The sequence below is a fragment of the Lithobates pipiens genome, unplaced genomic scaffold, assembly GCF_037356315.1.
Source record: "Lithobates pipiens isolate NorthernLeopardFrog02 unplaced genomic scaffold, aLitPip1_a1.2 Scaffold_18, whole genome shotgun sequence".
Lineage (NCBI taxonomy): Eukaryota > Metazoa > Chordata > Amphibia > Anura > Ranidae > Lithobates > Lithobates pipiens.
The window spans coordinates 375,688,575-375,706,931 of record NW_027507758.1 but is presented as its reverse complement, the minus strand read 5'-3'; the positions used below and the strand labels follow the sequence as shown (position 1 = coordinate 375,706,931).

At 40.4% G+C, this 18,357-nt stretch overlaps 1 protein-coding gene across 1 annotated transcript in view; it reads left to right on the top strand.

The window, feature by feature from the left end:
* The window catches only part of LOC143988288 (uncharacterized), a 44,482-nt gene extending 26,503 nt beyond the window's left edge, over positions 1 to 17,979 (top strand). Inside the window, exons 3-4 of the mRNA XM_077487741.1 lie at positions 11,256 to 11,342; positions 17,289 to 17,979. Of these exons, the coding sequence (XP_077343867.1) occupies positions 11,256 to 11,342; positions 17,289 to 17,609 (408 nt within the window). The 3' untranslated portion in view covers positions 17,610 to 17,979. The remainder of the gene's footprint in view (positions 1 to 11,255; positions 11,343 to 17,288) is intronic.
* Positions 17,980 to 18,357: the final 378 nt, after the last annotated feature.

The following is an 18,357-nucleotide window of genomic DNA, read 5'->3' as shown; positions in this document are numbered from 1 at the left end:
GCAGTTCATTTATGACCTTTTCTTTTAACCCTGTGTTATGCAAACTCTGTTCAATGAAAAGTGTAAACTCACCACATAAACACTCTATATACAAAATAACATCCCCCAATAAAGATCAGAACATGATGTTCACATTTGCATGGAAGCACAATTGAGTGAATGCTGATTATTCAGAGAATTACCGGATTTATGTTTATTGAGGATTGATTTTTTTTATGTACTAACAGTTAAGCTTCATACACATAATGCAAAAATTGGATGAAAAATACCACTTTTGAAGCGTTCGTGCATATGAGCGTATCAATTTTTTTTTTTTTTTTGGTGGGGGAGTGTATCTTGGGTGGGAGTTCCCACACTTTTTTCTCCAGGACTTGACCCCTGTGCCTATGTATTATTTCTGTACAAGTAGCATGGAAATGTAAGATGTCATGCACACAGCAAGGGGGCCATACAGCATGCAAAAGCATACAGAACCTGGGAGCCCCAGTTGCTGAGTACACCCATGAAAAGCAATTACAGTATGCAGCTGTATGCGGGTATACTCTGGTACTTGCATAAACGTAAATGGGCACAGATATACAACCCTTGACACAGTCATTCTGCATCCAGGGTTGTCTGTCTTTATGCAAATACTGGCATGTACCCTCAAACAACTATTTCTGTAACTGCTTTCTATGGGTGGCCGTACACAGTAGATATGGCTCCCAAGGACGATTTAAGGCAGGTTCTGTACACTCTTGCATGCCGCAGCCAGGTGCATGAGCCCTACCAATCCAGTTCAACTAAGGCAGAAACAAGTAAGCATCTACAAACAACAGTGATCCACTCCAAACAGACTGCAAGGGAAACTTTATTTCTCCACCCAGGTCTTTTATTCCCAATATGTTCCCTACTCTCTCTATCCTGTAATATGCAATCTCTACCTTGCTTTTTTCACTCTCAGTTCCTGTACCCTTTTTCAACCCCACAACATATAAATATAATTCGTCCTTATTCCTACCCCACTTTTACTGCGCTCATTTCCCCTGATAATTTTCAATCCACATAATGATTTAACCTCCAGGTCACTGGGTTGTGTGTACTCATATAAACCTCACTCCCATCTTACCTCCCTTGTCTGTCTGCATCCCCTAACTTCTAGGGAGATATTCCCCAATCTTGGCCCTCCTCCGCTATCTTTTGCTCCCACACCTAGCACCCTCCTTTCACTGTCAGCTGATGCAAACCACACTCTCTAATTTCTGTTCCCCTGCTTTCAAGAACAAGTTTCCCCTTCTTATATGCCCCCTAAATTGCCTGCATTGTCTGCAACAAGCTCATCTGTGTCCATAACCTTTTGTTTTCCAACTCCCTTAACCTCCTTGCTGTTACTGAAACCTGGCTTCAGGGATCTGAGTTTGCCTTTCCAGCTGTCCTCTCCCATAGTAAGCTCCACTGGACTCACTCACCCACCCAGATCCAGTGGACAAAAGTGGATAAATCCTTCAGCATAGTGCATTTCCTTATGGGAAGGTATTCCTTCACCTGCCTATTTAGCCCTCAGCTATTTCGAAAATATATATTTTTTTGTATTGTTGTGATTTATCGTCCTCAAGGACTAGTGTTAAGCTTCTTTGATGGCTTTTTCTGCTACCCTACTTTCTCTCTTCTGAAATGGCCACTATTATTTTTGGTGACTTTGACATCCATGGTAATGCCAACACCCTGGCTACCTCTTAACTTCTCCACCTAATCTCATCTTTTGCACACAATGGACACACATTCCTACTTACTCTAATGGCAACACCCTTGACCTTAAATACTCCCACCTCTGAACCTCTCCAACACCCCTTTTCCTCTTTCTGATCACAACCTTTTCAGTTTCATGCTCTCCTGTCTTCAACCAGCAAACAGTTACTGGTAGAAACCTTCACCAATTTAACACTTCTTTTCTCTACTGTACGACCTTCATAACAAAATCTCACCTCTGCCCTGCCTTGACCTGGTCACTTCTGTCTACAACAATGCACCCTCACCCTGCTTGGACACATTTCGCTTCCCTCATTCACTACACAATTAGGCCTTGACCAATGCAACCCTGGCAAAAAGGCATAAATCTCAAAAGCCATGCGAGTGTGGTGTAAAACTGAATCCATACAAGACTTCACCTTGTATATGGACCACCACCACCAACTATTAATTTACTATTGTCATGGTAAATACAATTAGATAAGAGTAGCTACAACGTACCATCATCCCTCTTAAAATTTTACTCCAAGGACAAATTTGTATTCTACATATACCATGGGACTATTAATGTGCCCAAAAAACATCCAAAAATATAAAAATAAATACCATTACATAATCTAAAAACACAGTCCTCTTATGCCCCGTACACACAATCGGACATTGATTGGACATTCCGACAACAAAATCCATGGATTTTTTCCGACAGGTGTTGGCTGAAACTTGTCTTGCATACACACGGTCACACAAAGTTGGTCGGAAATTTCGAACGTCAAGAATGCGATGACATACAACACATACAACGAGCCGAGAAAAATGAAGTTCAATAGCCAGTGCAGCTCTTCTGCTTGATTCTGAGCATGCATGGAACTTTGTGCATCGGAATTGTGTACACACAAACAGAATTTCCAACAACGGATTTTGTTGTCGTAAAATTTGCGATCCAGATCTCAAATTTTGCGTGACAGAAATTCCGATGGAAAATGTCCGATGGAGCCCACACACGGTTGGAATTTCGGACAAAATCTTCCATCGAACATTTTCCGTCTGAAATTTTTTATTTTTTTTTTAAACGTAAAACATATCAGGTCTTTGCACAGTGAACAACATAGAATCAGTTACTTATATCTCACCACCCCATTAATATAGGTTGCTTCCTGTCTTGTATGCAGTTTACACAAAGAAATGACTCTGGATAAAGTGGCTCTCAGTGTCCCTCATGACGATGTGGAGTGGTGTGCCCCCTGGCTGCAAGTAGCTGGTACTTCTCTAGTGATATCCCAGTAATTTTGCTTTTGAAAGGCAGGAATTGCATGTAGAACACCTTGCTGTAGGACAAAAAATAAAATAAAAATAGGCTTGCTACCTATGTCCCCTTCCTTATGAAAGACACAGATTTGAGAAGAAATCCTTTTGAAGAGATAAGAAGGCAAACAGCTCATATGTACTAACAGGACTGGTCAGTTGTTCTGTCTTATGCCTCTGAGACTCCCCTGCCCAGGATTTACATCGGAGAATGTTGTAAGCCTCTTGTTCCAGATTGCCACATTGGAAAATGTTTTTATAATTAAGCTATGTGGACCAAGCACGGTATAATGCAAATAAATCTCTTCTATATCATCCTTTCAGAAGTGATTGGGTGTCATGAAATGTGTAGGTGAATTCTGGCCTCCACACCAAGGATTTTTGTATTATTATATATAGGATTGAAAGCAACCCATGTTAATGGGGCAGTTAGATCAAAGTAACTGACTGATGCTTTGTTGTTCACTGTGCAAAGGTTTGACATTGTTTACTTTTTAACAGGATTGTGTTCCTTGTTACTTTCAAATTTATAGAAAACATAGTCTACAACTGCCTGAACTGCTGCCTCCCTGATAACAACTTTCTCGACCCATAATAGTCTGGCTACCGCACACAACAATCCACTGAAACTTTCCTTCCAAAAGTGATGAATGACTTACTAATTGCTAAAACAAATGTCCACTACTTTTTACTCATACTATTAATCTTGTACACACGGTTGGAGATTCTGTCGGAATGTGTCCGATCGGAGCGTTTTGTCGGATATTCTATTCGAAATATTTTCCGACAAAATACTCCGATCAGACATACTCCGATCATGTGTAGAGTATTCCGATCGGACAAAGTGCCACGCGTGCTCAGATCAAATTCCTACACCAAAGCTATTGGCTACTAGCGTGAACATAGTCCCGTCGTAATGAAATAACGCCATCACGTCGGATTTTCCGACAACTTTGTCCGACCGTGTGTATGCAACAGTTTCGGACAAAATCCGTCGGACAAAATCCATCGGACAAAATCCGACGGACAAAATCCGGCGGATTTAGACTTTTCTTCTGACTTTGATACAATTAATCACGTATTCCTCCTCAAAAACTTCACCCCCTTAGCCTTGAAGACTCTGTTTTATCTCAATTTTCCTCCTACCTATCTATACTGTCCTTTAATGTCACCTGCAACGTCATCGTCACCTCTCCTCTTATTCTTTCTGTAAATGAGTCCTTGGACTCCTTCTATGCTCTATCTATACCTTTTTTTCTTGGTAAGTTGATAGCCATCCATACCTTTCAATGCTATTTCTATGCTGGTGACAAATCTATCTCTCTACTTCTTAGCTTACCTCTTCAGTCTCCTTGCACATCACTAAGTTATAGTGTTGCACCCATACCTGGTATCGGTGCTGATACTCATGTAAATGCTCTGATATGAAACCGATACCTTCAAGTCCGCAGACTGTAAGACCGGGTTCACATATGTGCGGGAAAGGTTTCATTGCGATTTATAAAAAGAGCACAGTACAAATTTTTAAAAAGTATAACACTGGAAATCGCACCTGAACCGGACTGAAAATTGTACCTGACTCTTTTTAAAATGAAGTGGCTCCATAGAATGTCGGTTTGGTTCATATGTCATGTGAATCAGATGTAGTTCAAAAGGCATCCGATTCACATTTATGTGAACTGAGGCTAACTGCCGCCTTAAGTAATAATTTTTTATTTGTCTAAAAAACTGTCACATGACACTAAAAATAGGTATCGGTAATTGGTATCTGTAAGTACTTGTGTCACAATCAGGAATCAGGCTCAAAGACCAGGTGCTATAGAAGCAGGGGGACCACCACCGACTAGCAGGATAGGTATACAGGCAGTCACACACAGAAATGACACAAGCTCATCTGAGGTGTGGAGTCTAAGTACTAACCAGTGTTCACCAGAGCTCCTGATGATGGAGATAGATTTTGCTGCATGTTAGTACGAGGTCATAGTCCTCAGAATTGCCCCACTAGGAGGTGAGCAGGCCGGGATCCAGTAGCTGATAAGCAGGTAAGGATCAAAAGGAGGTGTAGCCAGTAAACAAGCCTAAGGTCAGTAATGAGTAGTTTCAGTTTGGGATCAGGCAGAAGTGTAGTTGAGAAACAAGCCAAGGGTCGATAACGAATAGTAGAAAAATATGGGTGGGAAAAAAAGAGTGAAATACTGGCTGAAGAGAGCTCATTAATCTGACAAACAATAAAGGAAGTGCAGAGACATGGCTTCAATCAGGAAGTTCATGGGGGGAGCAAAGAGTTGAAGGTTCAGCAGAACTCAAGGTACAGGGCAGGGTTGTCCAATTTATTAGACTGGGTGCTGTTGAGCATTTATTGCCAGACACAGCAGAGGTCCCAAGTTCAAGTCTAGGCCCTGATAACGTAAGAAAAAGTATCGGTACTTGTTCTTAAGAAACTGGAATCAGAGCATCCCTACTAATTTACTAACATATTAGCAGAATATCACTCCACTTCCTAAAACCCAGTCTTTATAAAACTGAGCTCATTTATCCCCCGCCCCGACTATTACATTGAGAGCCATAGCACTGCTATGCCCCCCCAATCCCAGGCTGCAAGGTGTAATGCTGGTTTCTGACCTCTCTTTCCAGCCATACATATATTCTCTATCCAAATCTTGCTGCTTTTGCCTATGTTGAAATACACAATATTACCAAAAGTATTGGGATGTCTGCCTTTACATGCACATGAGCTTTAAGGATGGGTTCGCACTATAGAAACCCACATCCAATTCGCATGTCAGGACCCGTGACTGGCTCTTAATGGAGCCGATTCACACAGCTCTGGGACGGCTGTGGAACGAATTGAACAGGAGTCCTGTGCGCCTTCTGGTCTGTTTCAGGTCCGAATTCGGACAAAAATTTGAACTGAAATCGGACTTGAAATGATGAACAGGGACACACCGGACCCCTGCTGGGAGCCACTCCGCACAGAGATGTAAACCCAGCCTAATGGTATCCCAGTCTTTGTCCGTAGGGTTCGATATTGAGTTGGCCCAACCTCTGCAGCTATAACAGCTTCAACTCTTCTGGGAAGGCTGTCCACAAGGTTAGGAGTGTGTCTATGGGAATGTTTGAATATTCTTCCAGAGGCGCATTTGTGAGGCCTGGCTCACAGTCTCCACTCTAGTTCATCCCAAAGGTGTTCTATTGGGTGGAGGTCAGGACTCTGTGCGGGCCAGTCAAGTTCCTCCACCTCAAAGTCGCTCAGCCATGTCTTTATGGACCTTGATTTGTGCACTGGTGCGCAGTCATGTTGGAACAGGAAGGGGCCAACCCCAAACTGTTCCAACAAAGTCGAGAGAATGAAATTGTGCAAAATGTTTTAATATGCTGACACCTTAAGAGTTCCCTTCACTCAAACTAGGGGGCCAAGCTCAACCCCTGAAAAACAACCCCACACCATAATCCCCCCTCCACCAAATGATTTGGACCAGTGCACAAAGCAAGGTTTATAAAGACATGGATGAGTGAGTTTGGGGTAGAAGAACTTGACTGGCTTGCACAGTCCTGACCTCAACACCTTTGGGATGAATTAGAGCAGAGACTACGAGCCAGACCTTCTTGTCCACATCAGTGCCTGACCTCACAAATGTGCTTCTGGAAGAATGGTCAAACATTCCCATAGACACACTCCTAATCCTTGTGGACAGCCTTCCTAGAAGAGTTGAAGCTGTTATAGCTGCAAAGGGTGGGCCAACTCAATATTGAACCCTACGGACTAAGACTGGGATGCCATTAAAGTTCATGTGCGTGTAAAGGCAGGCGTCCCAATATATTTGGTAATATAGTGCATGCCCCTTTTTAACCAATGACACCACCAAGCTACTCATTAACTCACTTGCTATTCCTTGCCTCGGCTACTGCAAATCCCTTTTTGTTGGCCTATCTCTACACAGACTATCCTGAATTCTATCATGAATCCTGCTTCCAGACACATCCACCTTACTACCCTTTCCGTGTTCCCTGAAATCTCTACACTCACCCAATGTATACAATTCAAAATACTAACAACATACAAAGCAATCCACAACTCTGCCCTGAACAAAATCACCCAAATCGTCCTCTACATTTCTCCTAAGACTTCCTGCTGTATTGCTTCTTTTTCACCTCCTTCCATGCTCTCCCCCAGTACTTCTCCAGAGCCTCTCCCACCCTCTGGAACTCCCTGCCACAATCTCTCTGGCTATTTCCTACTCTCTTTGCCTTTAGGGGATCCCTGAAAACATATATTTTCAAAGAATCCTTTTCCGCCTCTACCTAAAATTTTAACTTTTACTTTCTCCATCAATTCATCCTCTCACATCTATTACTTTTTGTATTGCTTGTCTATTCCCTTTCAATTGTAAGCTCCCAGAAACACAGCCCTCATTTTTGTTTAGTAACTGTACTGTCTACCTTTTTATTGTAAAGTTCTGCACAATTTGTTGACCCTATTTAAATTCTGTATAATGCACCTTAACGTTTATCTTACAGAATATTTTAAATGTACCCTTTCACTGACCTAGCTAAAATATCCATTATTCAGTCTGGAAAATTAAATACTGCAAACTTTTTCCCAAGATTAGAATAAACACTATGATGTTGATCTTGTTACATAATTCATCACATAATTAGATCATTAAATTAATCACTTGTCAAATTAAATGATAAAATATTATGTTGCAGAGGTGTATAAACATGTGTAAACAACTGAATACATGAAATAAATATGTAATCATAAGCATTTGTTAGTATATTCTGCAGACATAATAGGTATGAGACTTTATACTGGATTTATTATTAAAGCCATAACTTGCTAGTTTAGAGGTCTATTTATAAAACATTTATTGTACAAATGTCAGAAGCATTTGTGCAAGGTGAACATAATTTCTCAATTTTTTTTCGGTGAGATTAATACCTGTATAGTGAGATCCATCTATTGGCCAAAATGCAGTATAGTTTTCTGAAATACCTCCATTAGAAAACTATACCCCATTTTGGCCACTAGATGGCGATAATTATACAGGAATTAACTACTTCAGCCACGGAAGGATTTACCAGGCCATTTTTTGCGATAAGGCACTGCGTCGATTTAACTGACAATTGCGCGGTCGTGCAACGTTGTACCCAAACAAAATTGACATGCTTTTTTCCCCACAAATAGAGCTTTCTTTCGGTGGTATTTGATCACCTCTGCAGTTTTTATTTTTTGCGCTATAAACAAAAAAACTACAATTTTGAAAATAAAAACAATATTTTTTACGTTTTGCTATAATATATATCCCCAAAAATAATTTTTTTTTTTTTCATCAGTTTAGGCCAATATGTATTCTGCTACAGTGCACTTTTTTGGTAAAAAAAAATTGCAATAAGCATATACACTGAAAAGTTATAGCGTCTACAAAATAGGGGATATATTTTGGGACTTTTATTTATTTTTTATTGTGTTTACTGCTAATGGTGGCGATCTGCGTTTTTTAGTGGGACTGCGCCATTGCGGCAGACAAATCTGACCCCAAGTGACACTTTTTGGGGACCAGTGACATTACACCATTGATCAGTGCTATAAAAATGCACTGATCAATGTTTAAATGACCCTGGCAGGGAAAGGATTAACACTAGGGGCAATCATAGGGTTAACTGTGTTCCCTCAGCGTGTTCTAACTGTATGGGGGCTGGGCTGCCTGTGACAACAAAGAGATCGCTGTTCCTGATCACTAAGAACAGCAGATCTTAGAGTTGCCCCCTGTCAGAATGGGGATCGGCCTTGATTACATAGGCAGATCTCCGTTCTGACTCTCCTCACTGTGATCACGGGCGGCCGGCTGACATCATGTCAGTGCGCCCTTGCGGTATGCAGTGGGCGCACGTGCGCCCACAGTTTCACATGCACAGATCGCTTTATGAGTACAATGGTTACCGGAGGAGAGCCGACCTACCGCCATATATATATAGTGGCTGGTCAGCAAGTGGTTAAAGCGGGGTTCCACCCAAAAGTGGAACTTCTGTTTTACTGTAAGTACTCCTGACCCCCTGACATGCCATATTTGGCATGTCATTTTTTGTGGGGAGGGGGAGTGGGTACCTAGTTTTCACAGGCACCCAGCTCCCACTTCTATTCGGGCAGCCTAGGCAACTCTTCCTCTCCCCCTCACTCCCTGCAATCTTCTGGGACACGTCACAGGTCCCAGAAGATTGCACGGCCATTCAGGACGCGCAACATGAAGTTGTAAACTGTCACAGCCGGATGCTGGGTAGTAATGCCGGCGCCGTGGACAGGCAGGGGAGTGGAGCGAGGCTTCGAGGGCCCACATTGCTGGATCGTGGGACAGGTAAGTGTGTGTTTATTAAAAGTCAGCAGCTACACTTTTTGTAGCTGGTGACCTTTTATAAACACAGAATACAGTGGAACTTTTCCTTAATATCTTGGAGAAAGTACTGTGATATGTCTTTCAGCTTGCATGAAAGCTTCTAACATTTGTGCACCAAATATTTTTTTATATTGCTGTTACTGATTAAAAATGTTGTGTTCGATTAATCAATTTTTTTTTTAATTGATTAATCGACTAATTTCGATTAATTATAACGCACATACTGATCCAACTACTTTTAGCTGATCTCCTTGCATTGCAACTCTGCATAAGTAAGTGGTAAATGTGGTATACACTATTTACAATCACCCGACACTAGTTAGTTTCCACAATCCATGACTTAACTTCACAGTTCACACAAACGTTTTAAATCCAAACTGTAGCACTGACGTAAGTAATTTTTCTTTTCCACAGTAGTGTGACAATCCCTCCACCTCCGGTCTAACTAATCACTCTCATCTTATGGCATAGACCCCTGTGCAAACAGGTGGTCATGCATGCGGGTATCAAAAGGGTTAACACGGACCATAAACTTCTCTCACAATCTCAGGTCATGGGTAGAAAGAAAAGATCAAAGTGTTCACGCTTAAGTATAAGATTGAATTTTTGTCTTCAAACACAAACTACTCACATAAAGATGATAAAAACACAGCATGTAAAGCCGACAATCATGTTAGTTCCGTAGGGCAGCAGTGGGTGACGTCACGCGTAGCTCCTCCCCCGTACACGTTACGTTCAATCAGAACTTCAATGTCACCGGACTCCTCCCCCCTTCCCTTCGTTAGCAGACGGAGGCACTTGGGGAAGGGGGAAGGAGTCCGGTGACGTCACGAATCTCCGGCAGAACTCCCTGAAGACCCAAGAAGTCGGGGGAGAGGTGAGTACCAGTCAAAAGAATTTTGATCGATTAAAAAAATTTTGATCAATCAAAAAATTTTACAATTAATCGAGGAATTAATCTTTAATTTTCACAGCCCTAATTTTTTAAATAGACTACTGAGTGTTGCATAGAGTAGTGAGAGGTTACTCTACCCCTATCAGATTTAATTGCTGTCCCCGCTGTAGAAGTTCACTCGGTCCTGGTGACCATTGGTTACAAAAAGTAATAGGAAATCCAACATTTGTGGGTTGTCATATCATATGGGACAGAAGGTAAGGGGAAATCTTCTAATGCTGAAACCTGTTCTTCTAAAAACTAAAATAATTTTTTTCCTCTCTTTGAAGTGATTTCTGGCTACTTTTTAAAGTGTCTTTGGGACAGGAAGTAGAGGGAAATCTCCTTAATAGGGCACAGACAGTCAAAAACAAAAAACTGACAGGGGTTCTAATTCTTCCTTACCCTGTCCAAAACAAAAAAAATGAAAATAGTTTAGGCTTTACATAAACCCTATGCCAATACATGTTTAAACTGATGATATAAAGGTTCTTTAGAAAATCCAAAGCTAAATGTTTATTTGTTAATTATTAATTTATTGCCTACTATACTGCAGGAATGCCCAACAAAAAGACATATAGGAAATGCAATTAATGTCAAAATATAGTGCCTTGAAAAAGTATTCCCCTTAAAATTTTCCACATTTTGTCATGTTACAACCAAAAACGTAAATGTATTTTATTAGGATTTTATGTGATAGGAAGATCCCAGGTGAGTGCCATAAAGAGGACAGTGATCACAGAGAAACGTTGAGAAGGAGATAGGAAAAGTCTAGATGAATGTCATAAAAGGAAAAACATACAGTATATGCTGTTCAATAATATTACATTTCCAAGATCCATGTTTGAATAAAATCTGTGTTGATATACTGAACAAAAATCTGCATTTCTCCCCAGGCACAGTGCACAGAACAAACCACGTTACTAGTTCCAATTACTCTTCAAAGTGTCGAAGTCAGAATCACTGAATGGCAGAATATGACGGTGAGTAACATCAATGATGGAGACAAGTTTACAAAATGATTTTGACACTTTTTTCTTTTACTAAATGTATTCACACGGTGCCTTCCATTACCAATGTCATTTCTGACACAGAGATTGTAATCTGTAAATACCACTAGCATTTACTGTGAGAGAGATCGTAACAGAGTTAACATCCTTATAAAATAGAACAACTTCTGCTAGCACAAGCCATTTGATACATGGATATAAATTTGAAGTGGTAAATACAGTAAAACCTTGGATTGCGAGAATAATTCATTCCAGACACATGCTTGTAATCCAAAGTACTTGTATATCAAAGCGAATTTCCCCATAAGAAATAATAGAAGCGCAAATGATTCGTTCCACAACCATTTATTCATAAGTCCTTCCGTTTATAGCCCATATAAAAAGATTACAGCAATGTGATAAGTTGTGTAACCATAAAATGTCCATCCACAAATGGAAGCATCTATAAGGGGATCAGAACTAAAATCCAGCAGGGGCTACAGAGTATAAAAGAGAAAAGAGGTGCCTCTAAGTGTAGCAATATGGTAACATTTAATGAAGGTACAACATTTAGTAACACACATGGCATTTAGGCACATCTAAGTATGCAAGCATCTGGGGTAAAGCTGTCCACATAGACCGTTCTCCTCACCACCGGATCTCACTGCTGTCAATCGTGACTGGGAAGACTACCCTGCAGTAGAGCATTCTGAAAGCGAGGCTTGAACTGCTTGAGGGGACGACGTCAGTGGCGGTGCGGAGGACGGTCTATGTGGACAGCTTGACTCCAGATGCCTGCATACTTAGATGTGCCTGATTTAATCTTCAACCATGTGAGTTTCTAAATGTTGTACCATCATTAAATGTAACCATAGGGCTACACTTAAAGGCGTCTCTCGTCTCTTTTATACTCTGTAGCTCCTGCTGAATTCTGACTTATGCATTCCCCAACGACACATTTTTGAACCATATTGCTACACTTAGAGGCGCCATTCTTCTCTTTTATACTTAGTTGTGACATGGCGCTACTTGTATGTCAAGACATTGTTTGTATATAAAGTCAAAATATATTAAAAAATGTTGCTTGTCTTGTAAAACGCTCTCAAACCAAAATACTCTTAAACCAAGGTTTTACTGTACATACAAAGCACTTGTCCATAAGATCACATTCAGTTTTCAAGATTCTATTCCACATCTGCCAAAAATGCTTCAAAAACGTATGAAATCCACACACAAATGACATGAGTTAAAATGTAAACATACGGCACTTTTAAATATTTTGCATCCTATACTATATGTTGTTTAAAGGGACTGACAGCTCTTGGTTTTACTGGAGGGTTCCTCCATGTTTTCTGAGAGTGCTCAGTGCTTAGAAAAGAGCTAAAATTGAACTGATCGCTTACAATACATAAATATTCTCTGCTCTGTCCAGCTACTTATAGCCATAGGTGTGCGCAGGCTATTGCATTAAGGTGTGCACCCTAAAGCTCAAACAAGCATGTGTGTATGTGTGTGTGTGTGTGTGTGTGTGTACAAATAAATAACCCCAGCACATTGATCTCCCTGCCGGCACAGTGAAAGAGAAGAGTGTAAATACTTCTCTTATGGCAGAGCCGGTAAGAGGGAGATCTTTCTGCCAGCACAGAGAAATAATGCTAATGCGCATGGGGTGATAAGGGTGTGCCCAGTCACATCCAGCACATGCTGTGCGCACTCCTATGCTTATAGCATATTCGCTTCTCATCCCTAACCACATACTCACAGGTCATATGAGATTCAGGACAGGTTCACACGGCTGCGATGTCAGACATTGCATGTGATTCGCACCACACAGCTGTGCAAATCACATGCAATGTCTGTGGGATGTGAATTGTATGGCTGAATTTGCATCACATTTGGACCAAAGTCCACACCAGAATCGGATCGCATGGGTGTTCGCACTCATGCGATCCAATTCCTGTCTGAATTGACCGTTCGCACTGCGACCTGCAAACTGATTTATGGGTGTCATTACCTTTGTATTGACACCCACAGCAGTTTGCATAGGGCAGTGTGAACTGCCTGTAAGTTGCACTGGATTCGCATGGGTTCTTGCATCGTATCTGTGTGAACCAAGCCTATGTCTTTGTCTCTTTGTGGTATAAAGAAAGATTGTAACGTCACTTTCCCTGCTGCAGGATTCTGTACCAAGAATATAGTCAAAAAGCATATTTGCCTCCTCTGAGATTTGAGCCCCATGGAATTTTGCACTGCAGCTTTGACAAACAAACATATAGGGGTTGATTTACTAAAGGCAAGTAAAATGTGCACTTTGCAAAGCGCAGTTGCACTCTACACGTGCAACTGCTCCAGAACTTAGTAAATGAGGTAAAGCTTCACTTTGCAAAGGACAAGCAATCACATGCAAGAAAAATAAAAAAAGCAGCATTTTTGCTTGCACATGATTGGATGATGGAGGTCAGCAAAGCTTCTGCTCATTTCCTAAGCTCTGGAGCAACTACTCTTGCAGAGTGCAACTGCAATTTACACAGTGCACGGTCTATTTGTCTTTAGTAAACCAACCCCATTGTTCACTCAGTAGAGCCTACACAGTGCATTTCTTTACACATAAATCACAAAATTTTTAGATGGGAATGAGGGACACCTATTAGCAAAAGTATGTAGGCATAGGAAACACCCCATGCCATCCCCTCTAAAGGAGAAATGTACAAAATAAAAAACATATTAGACAAACACATATGTGCTTTTCTACCACTATTATTCTTATATACAGTACTGGCTTTTGAAATTTATAAATGCAGCCATTTAGAAATTGGATGAAAGGTTTAGCACTGAAACACTTTTTGAAAGATAAATAGTGCATTTTATATACAACTATATAGATCAGACTAAAATGAGGGACAAATAAGGAGGAAAGAGGGATAGAGGGACTTTGTTCCAAATCAGGGACAGTTCCTCAAAATCAGGGACAGTTGGGAGCTATGTTTACCCCGTGTCTGTTTCTAACACAACCAAATATGGATTTACAATTGCATAGTAGGCTTGTGCTTATAGGCATCATGGGAAAGAAGTAGTTGTTCCCACCATAGTTACTGGTCATCCATTTTTCCCCATCAACATTCATTGCATATAAGCTTTTGTACTTGCTGTCACAATATTTTAAGCCAGGTTACAGCCAGTTAAACAAGAAAATGTTCTGTGTAAACGAGATTCTAGCAGAGGGTTGTTACTTTGGTAGATAGACTATATTATGAAAAGTATTGGGACACCTGTCTTTACACATTAACTTTAATGGCTTCCCAGTCTTAATCCGTAGGGTTCAATATTGAGTTGGCCCACCCTTTGCAGCTATAACAGCTTCAATTCTTCTGGGAAGACTGTCCACAAGGTATAGGAGTGTGTGTTCATGGGAATGTTTGACCATTCTTCCAGAAGCGCATTTGTGAGGTCAGGCACTGATGTTGGTTGAGAAGGCCTGGCTTAAAGTCTCCGCTCTAATTCATCCCAAAGGTGTTCTATCGGGTTCAGGTCAGGAGTTCAGGCCAGTCAAGTTCCTCTACCCCAAACTCGCTCCTCCATGTCTTTATGAACCTTACTTTGTGTTTTGTTCATTCACTGTCCAGTTCATCCACTGCTCCTGGTTGCAGCTCTCCCTACAATGCTTCTCTAACAATTCTTTCCCAAGTTGGCCATCTTTTCCAAGGGGGCAGGGCATTAAAAATGGCTGCCTTGGGTAGTATCTGCCCCCAGTGCTGTTCTGATGACAACCTTCTCTTTCAGTGCTTGGGAAGAACATAGTACATTCTATTACTAAGAGCTCAATTAAAAGCCCCTGCAATGCAGAAGAGGTTTTCAGCCTACTGGCCTGTACACACGATCCGAAAATCGGGCGACAGATCGTTTTTTTCTTCTTTTTGCATGCTTGGCGCATATCAAAAATGGAGAGTTTACTAGAGTAACAAAACTTCTTGTACAACCGAATAAAAAATCGGAAGTGATGTCATGTGTTGTAGTGTATTTGTATTGTGTTTTTGGATGACAACTGTACTGATTAAATGAAAATCGTACAATCTGGTATCATACAAGAACATTTTTTGTGCTTGTCCCATCAGATAATATCAGATTAACCTGCCGTGACCGGCTCTCAAAAGCTCTGTACTAATAATCCAATTATCATACGATTCTGTTGAAAGCGGTATTTTTCATCCGATTTTCGGATCGCGTGTACGGGCCAAAAGGCTGGATTCACACCTAGGCATTTTTAGTGCTTTTTATATTTTGCAAACTTGCTCTACAGAACGTGTTCCATAGAAAAGGACAGGGACCCCTTCTTCCCTGGGGACAGGGACCCCTCTCACCTAGGGCCAGGGACCCCATCTCACCTGGGGACAGTGACCCTTTTTTACTTGGGGACAGGGACCCCATCACCCCTGGGGACAGGACCCCATCACCATCTCCTCTAAGGACAGCCCTCCACGCATTCATATACATTGAATCCGGCCCTTAAGGGGAAAAAGGTTGCTGACCCCTGCTCTATTCCTTGGGAACAAATGCAATGTCTATGGAACAGAATTTACATTCAACAGATTGATTGAAATTGCTGCCTGTGGTTGCTTTTTATGGATGTTTTTGGTTGTATGATTATATAGCTACACTTTTAGAAGTAGAATTGAAGGGTTATAAAAAAGAGATACAGTACTGATTAAAGTGCATTTTTAAAATACAACTCATCAAGCTATTTCCAATCAAAATATACAAGTATACAAGTATAGGCAGTGCTAAAAAATCTAATGGTTTAATTAAAATACCAGAAAGAAATAATAATAATCATGCAGCGAAATCAAGACATAAATGCCCATGATATATGGCAGATAAAAGTCCATGAGATTATCCGGGGTAAGTTTAATTCCTGCTTGCAAGATGGCTGACTGTCACCAACACCACCACATGTGAAGAAGTAGGGGATTACTCACATTCCCCTCTGAATTAAAAATCTGATAAGGTAATAAGCAGATAAAACACACTGTTTAAAAATCCTCATATCCAATTTCCCAGGACCGACTGCATCAGAGGGTATGGATCACACAGTGATAAACTCGTTTTAGATCATAAAAGGAGGAAAGAAACAGATTCCATAGTGTAATCCTATTAAAACAGTTTGTTTATATCCTCAAAAAACACCCCCTTTAGAACTTGCACTTACATTGATCACGAAATCAAATAGCATAGCATCATACAAGGTTATATCAGCCAACCCGATCGGGGATAACAAGGTATCTCCTACTGAAATACAATGCTTTTACAGTGGTAGTGAGCGCTGCATCTCCAAGCGGCGTGCTGAGGTTACTGATGGCAGTCGTGATTCCCCCAACTGACGCGTTTCGTCATCAACGACATAATTTCCAATATTTTTGTTTTGTTTTGCCTGGTACAATTGCTATAATACAAAAAATATAAACTATGTGTAAATGCTATGTACTGTAGTACTTGTTCATCTGCTAATGACAAGGAGATCTCAGTAATCTAATTACCAAGCATTGCAACCTACAGAAAGCAATCAATTTTGTTGTGCAGCACATGGGCATTGCATATTTTTTCTTTTCAACATTCAACATGCTAAAAACAATGGGGTTGATTTACTAAAACTGCATAGCAACCAATCAGCCTCTAGTTTTTTTTTTTTTGTCAAAGCTTAATTGAACAAGCTGAACCTGTAAGCTGATTGGCTACAATGCACAGCTGTGCCAGATTTTGCACTTTCCAGTCTTAGTAAATCAATCGCCAATGTCATTAACTGCATGTGCTATGGATGGTTCCTGTGAATTATACAGCAGTGCTTTGTATCCAAATATTGATATTTAAACAATTACTTATCATTAGTGATGATTTTCATGCTCCACTACATATTGCCATTTTTATCATTGTTCTTTCATTTTATAGGCAGCTCAACAGGGGACTGAGGTCTTCTCACACCTGAAACATATTCTGAATGTCACACAAAATATGAATACTACAGAGTGTTTTTCCAAACAGCTAAAGAAACTTAGGCATAGTGTAAGAGAAACTCAAGGTCTTGTACATAAAGCATGGAGGTATGCAAACAACAACAACCATCTTAACCCAGAAGCAAATAATGGTTCACACCATTTGGCAACCAGCAACTCTTCTGACATCACGGACATCTTTCAAAGATTTTCCAAACTTCTTCAGGGTAAAGTGACTTTTCTTATGCAGACCCTAAGAAAAGGCAACTGCAGTTGATTCCTAGCAACCCATTTATAACACTGGCACCTGGATATACCTATGAAGTCTGCAGACTGGAACTAACATAAGGACACAATTGCATCTGCTCATAACTATTCTTCCATCATCAACTGTCTGCAACTGTTGACTGAATCCAGCCGTGCAGTTCAACCTCAAGCTAGTAATATTGTCTTCAAGGAACCTAAATGAAATAAAAAAAAAAATATAAACTGCTGCTTCTTTAGTAAAGTTGGTCTTGTATCACATACCAAGAAATGGCATATCTACTGTCTAAAATCAAATTCACTGAAGAAAAACATCCTGTATTACCTGTATGGTATAAATTCATATTAACAGACAATGTCATATAAACAATTTTTACAGAAAACAGTTACTAGCGCTGTGGTTATTTGAGCTTTCCAGAAGTTCCATGTTTAACCATCTGGAATTTTACAGAGGCCTAATTCTAACATTACAGAGAAACCTTGTATGAATGCAAGGCATTAGTAGCGATCCTCCCATCAACAGGTTTAATGCTGACACACTCAAAGACTATGATGTTGTGCTATCAGTTGTATTCAATAAGACTATGTTGCAATGCATCAAGCATTTAACATTTAAATGTATTTAATGAGAAGACTTAAGTTATTATTACATGATGAAAATTTGTTTTTAATATGATTTAACATTGTAGTGTAAAAAGTTCACATCAATAAGAATTGCATTTCATTCAACCCTTTGAATGTTAAGCAAATGGAACAGTTTA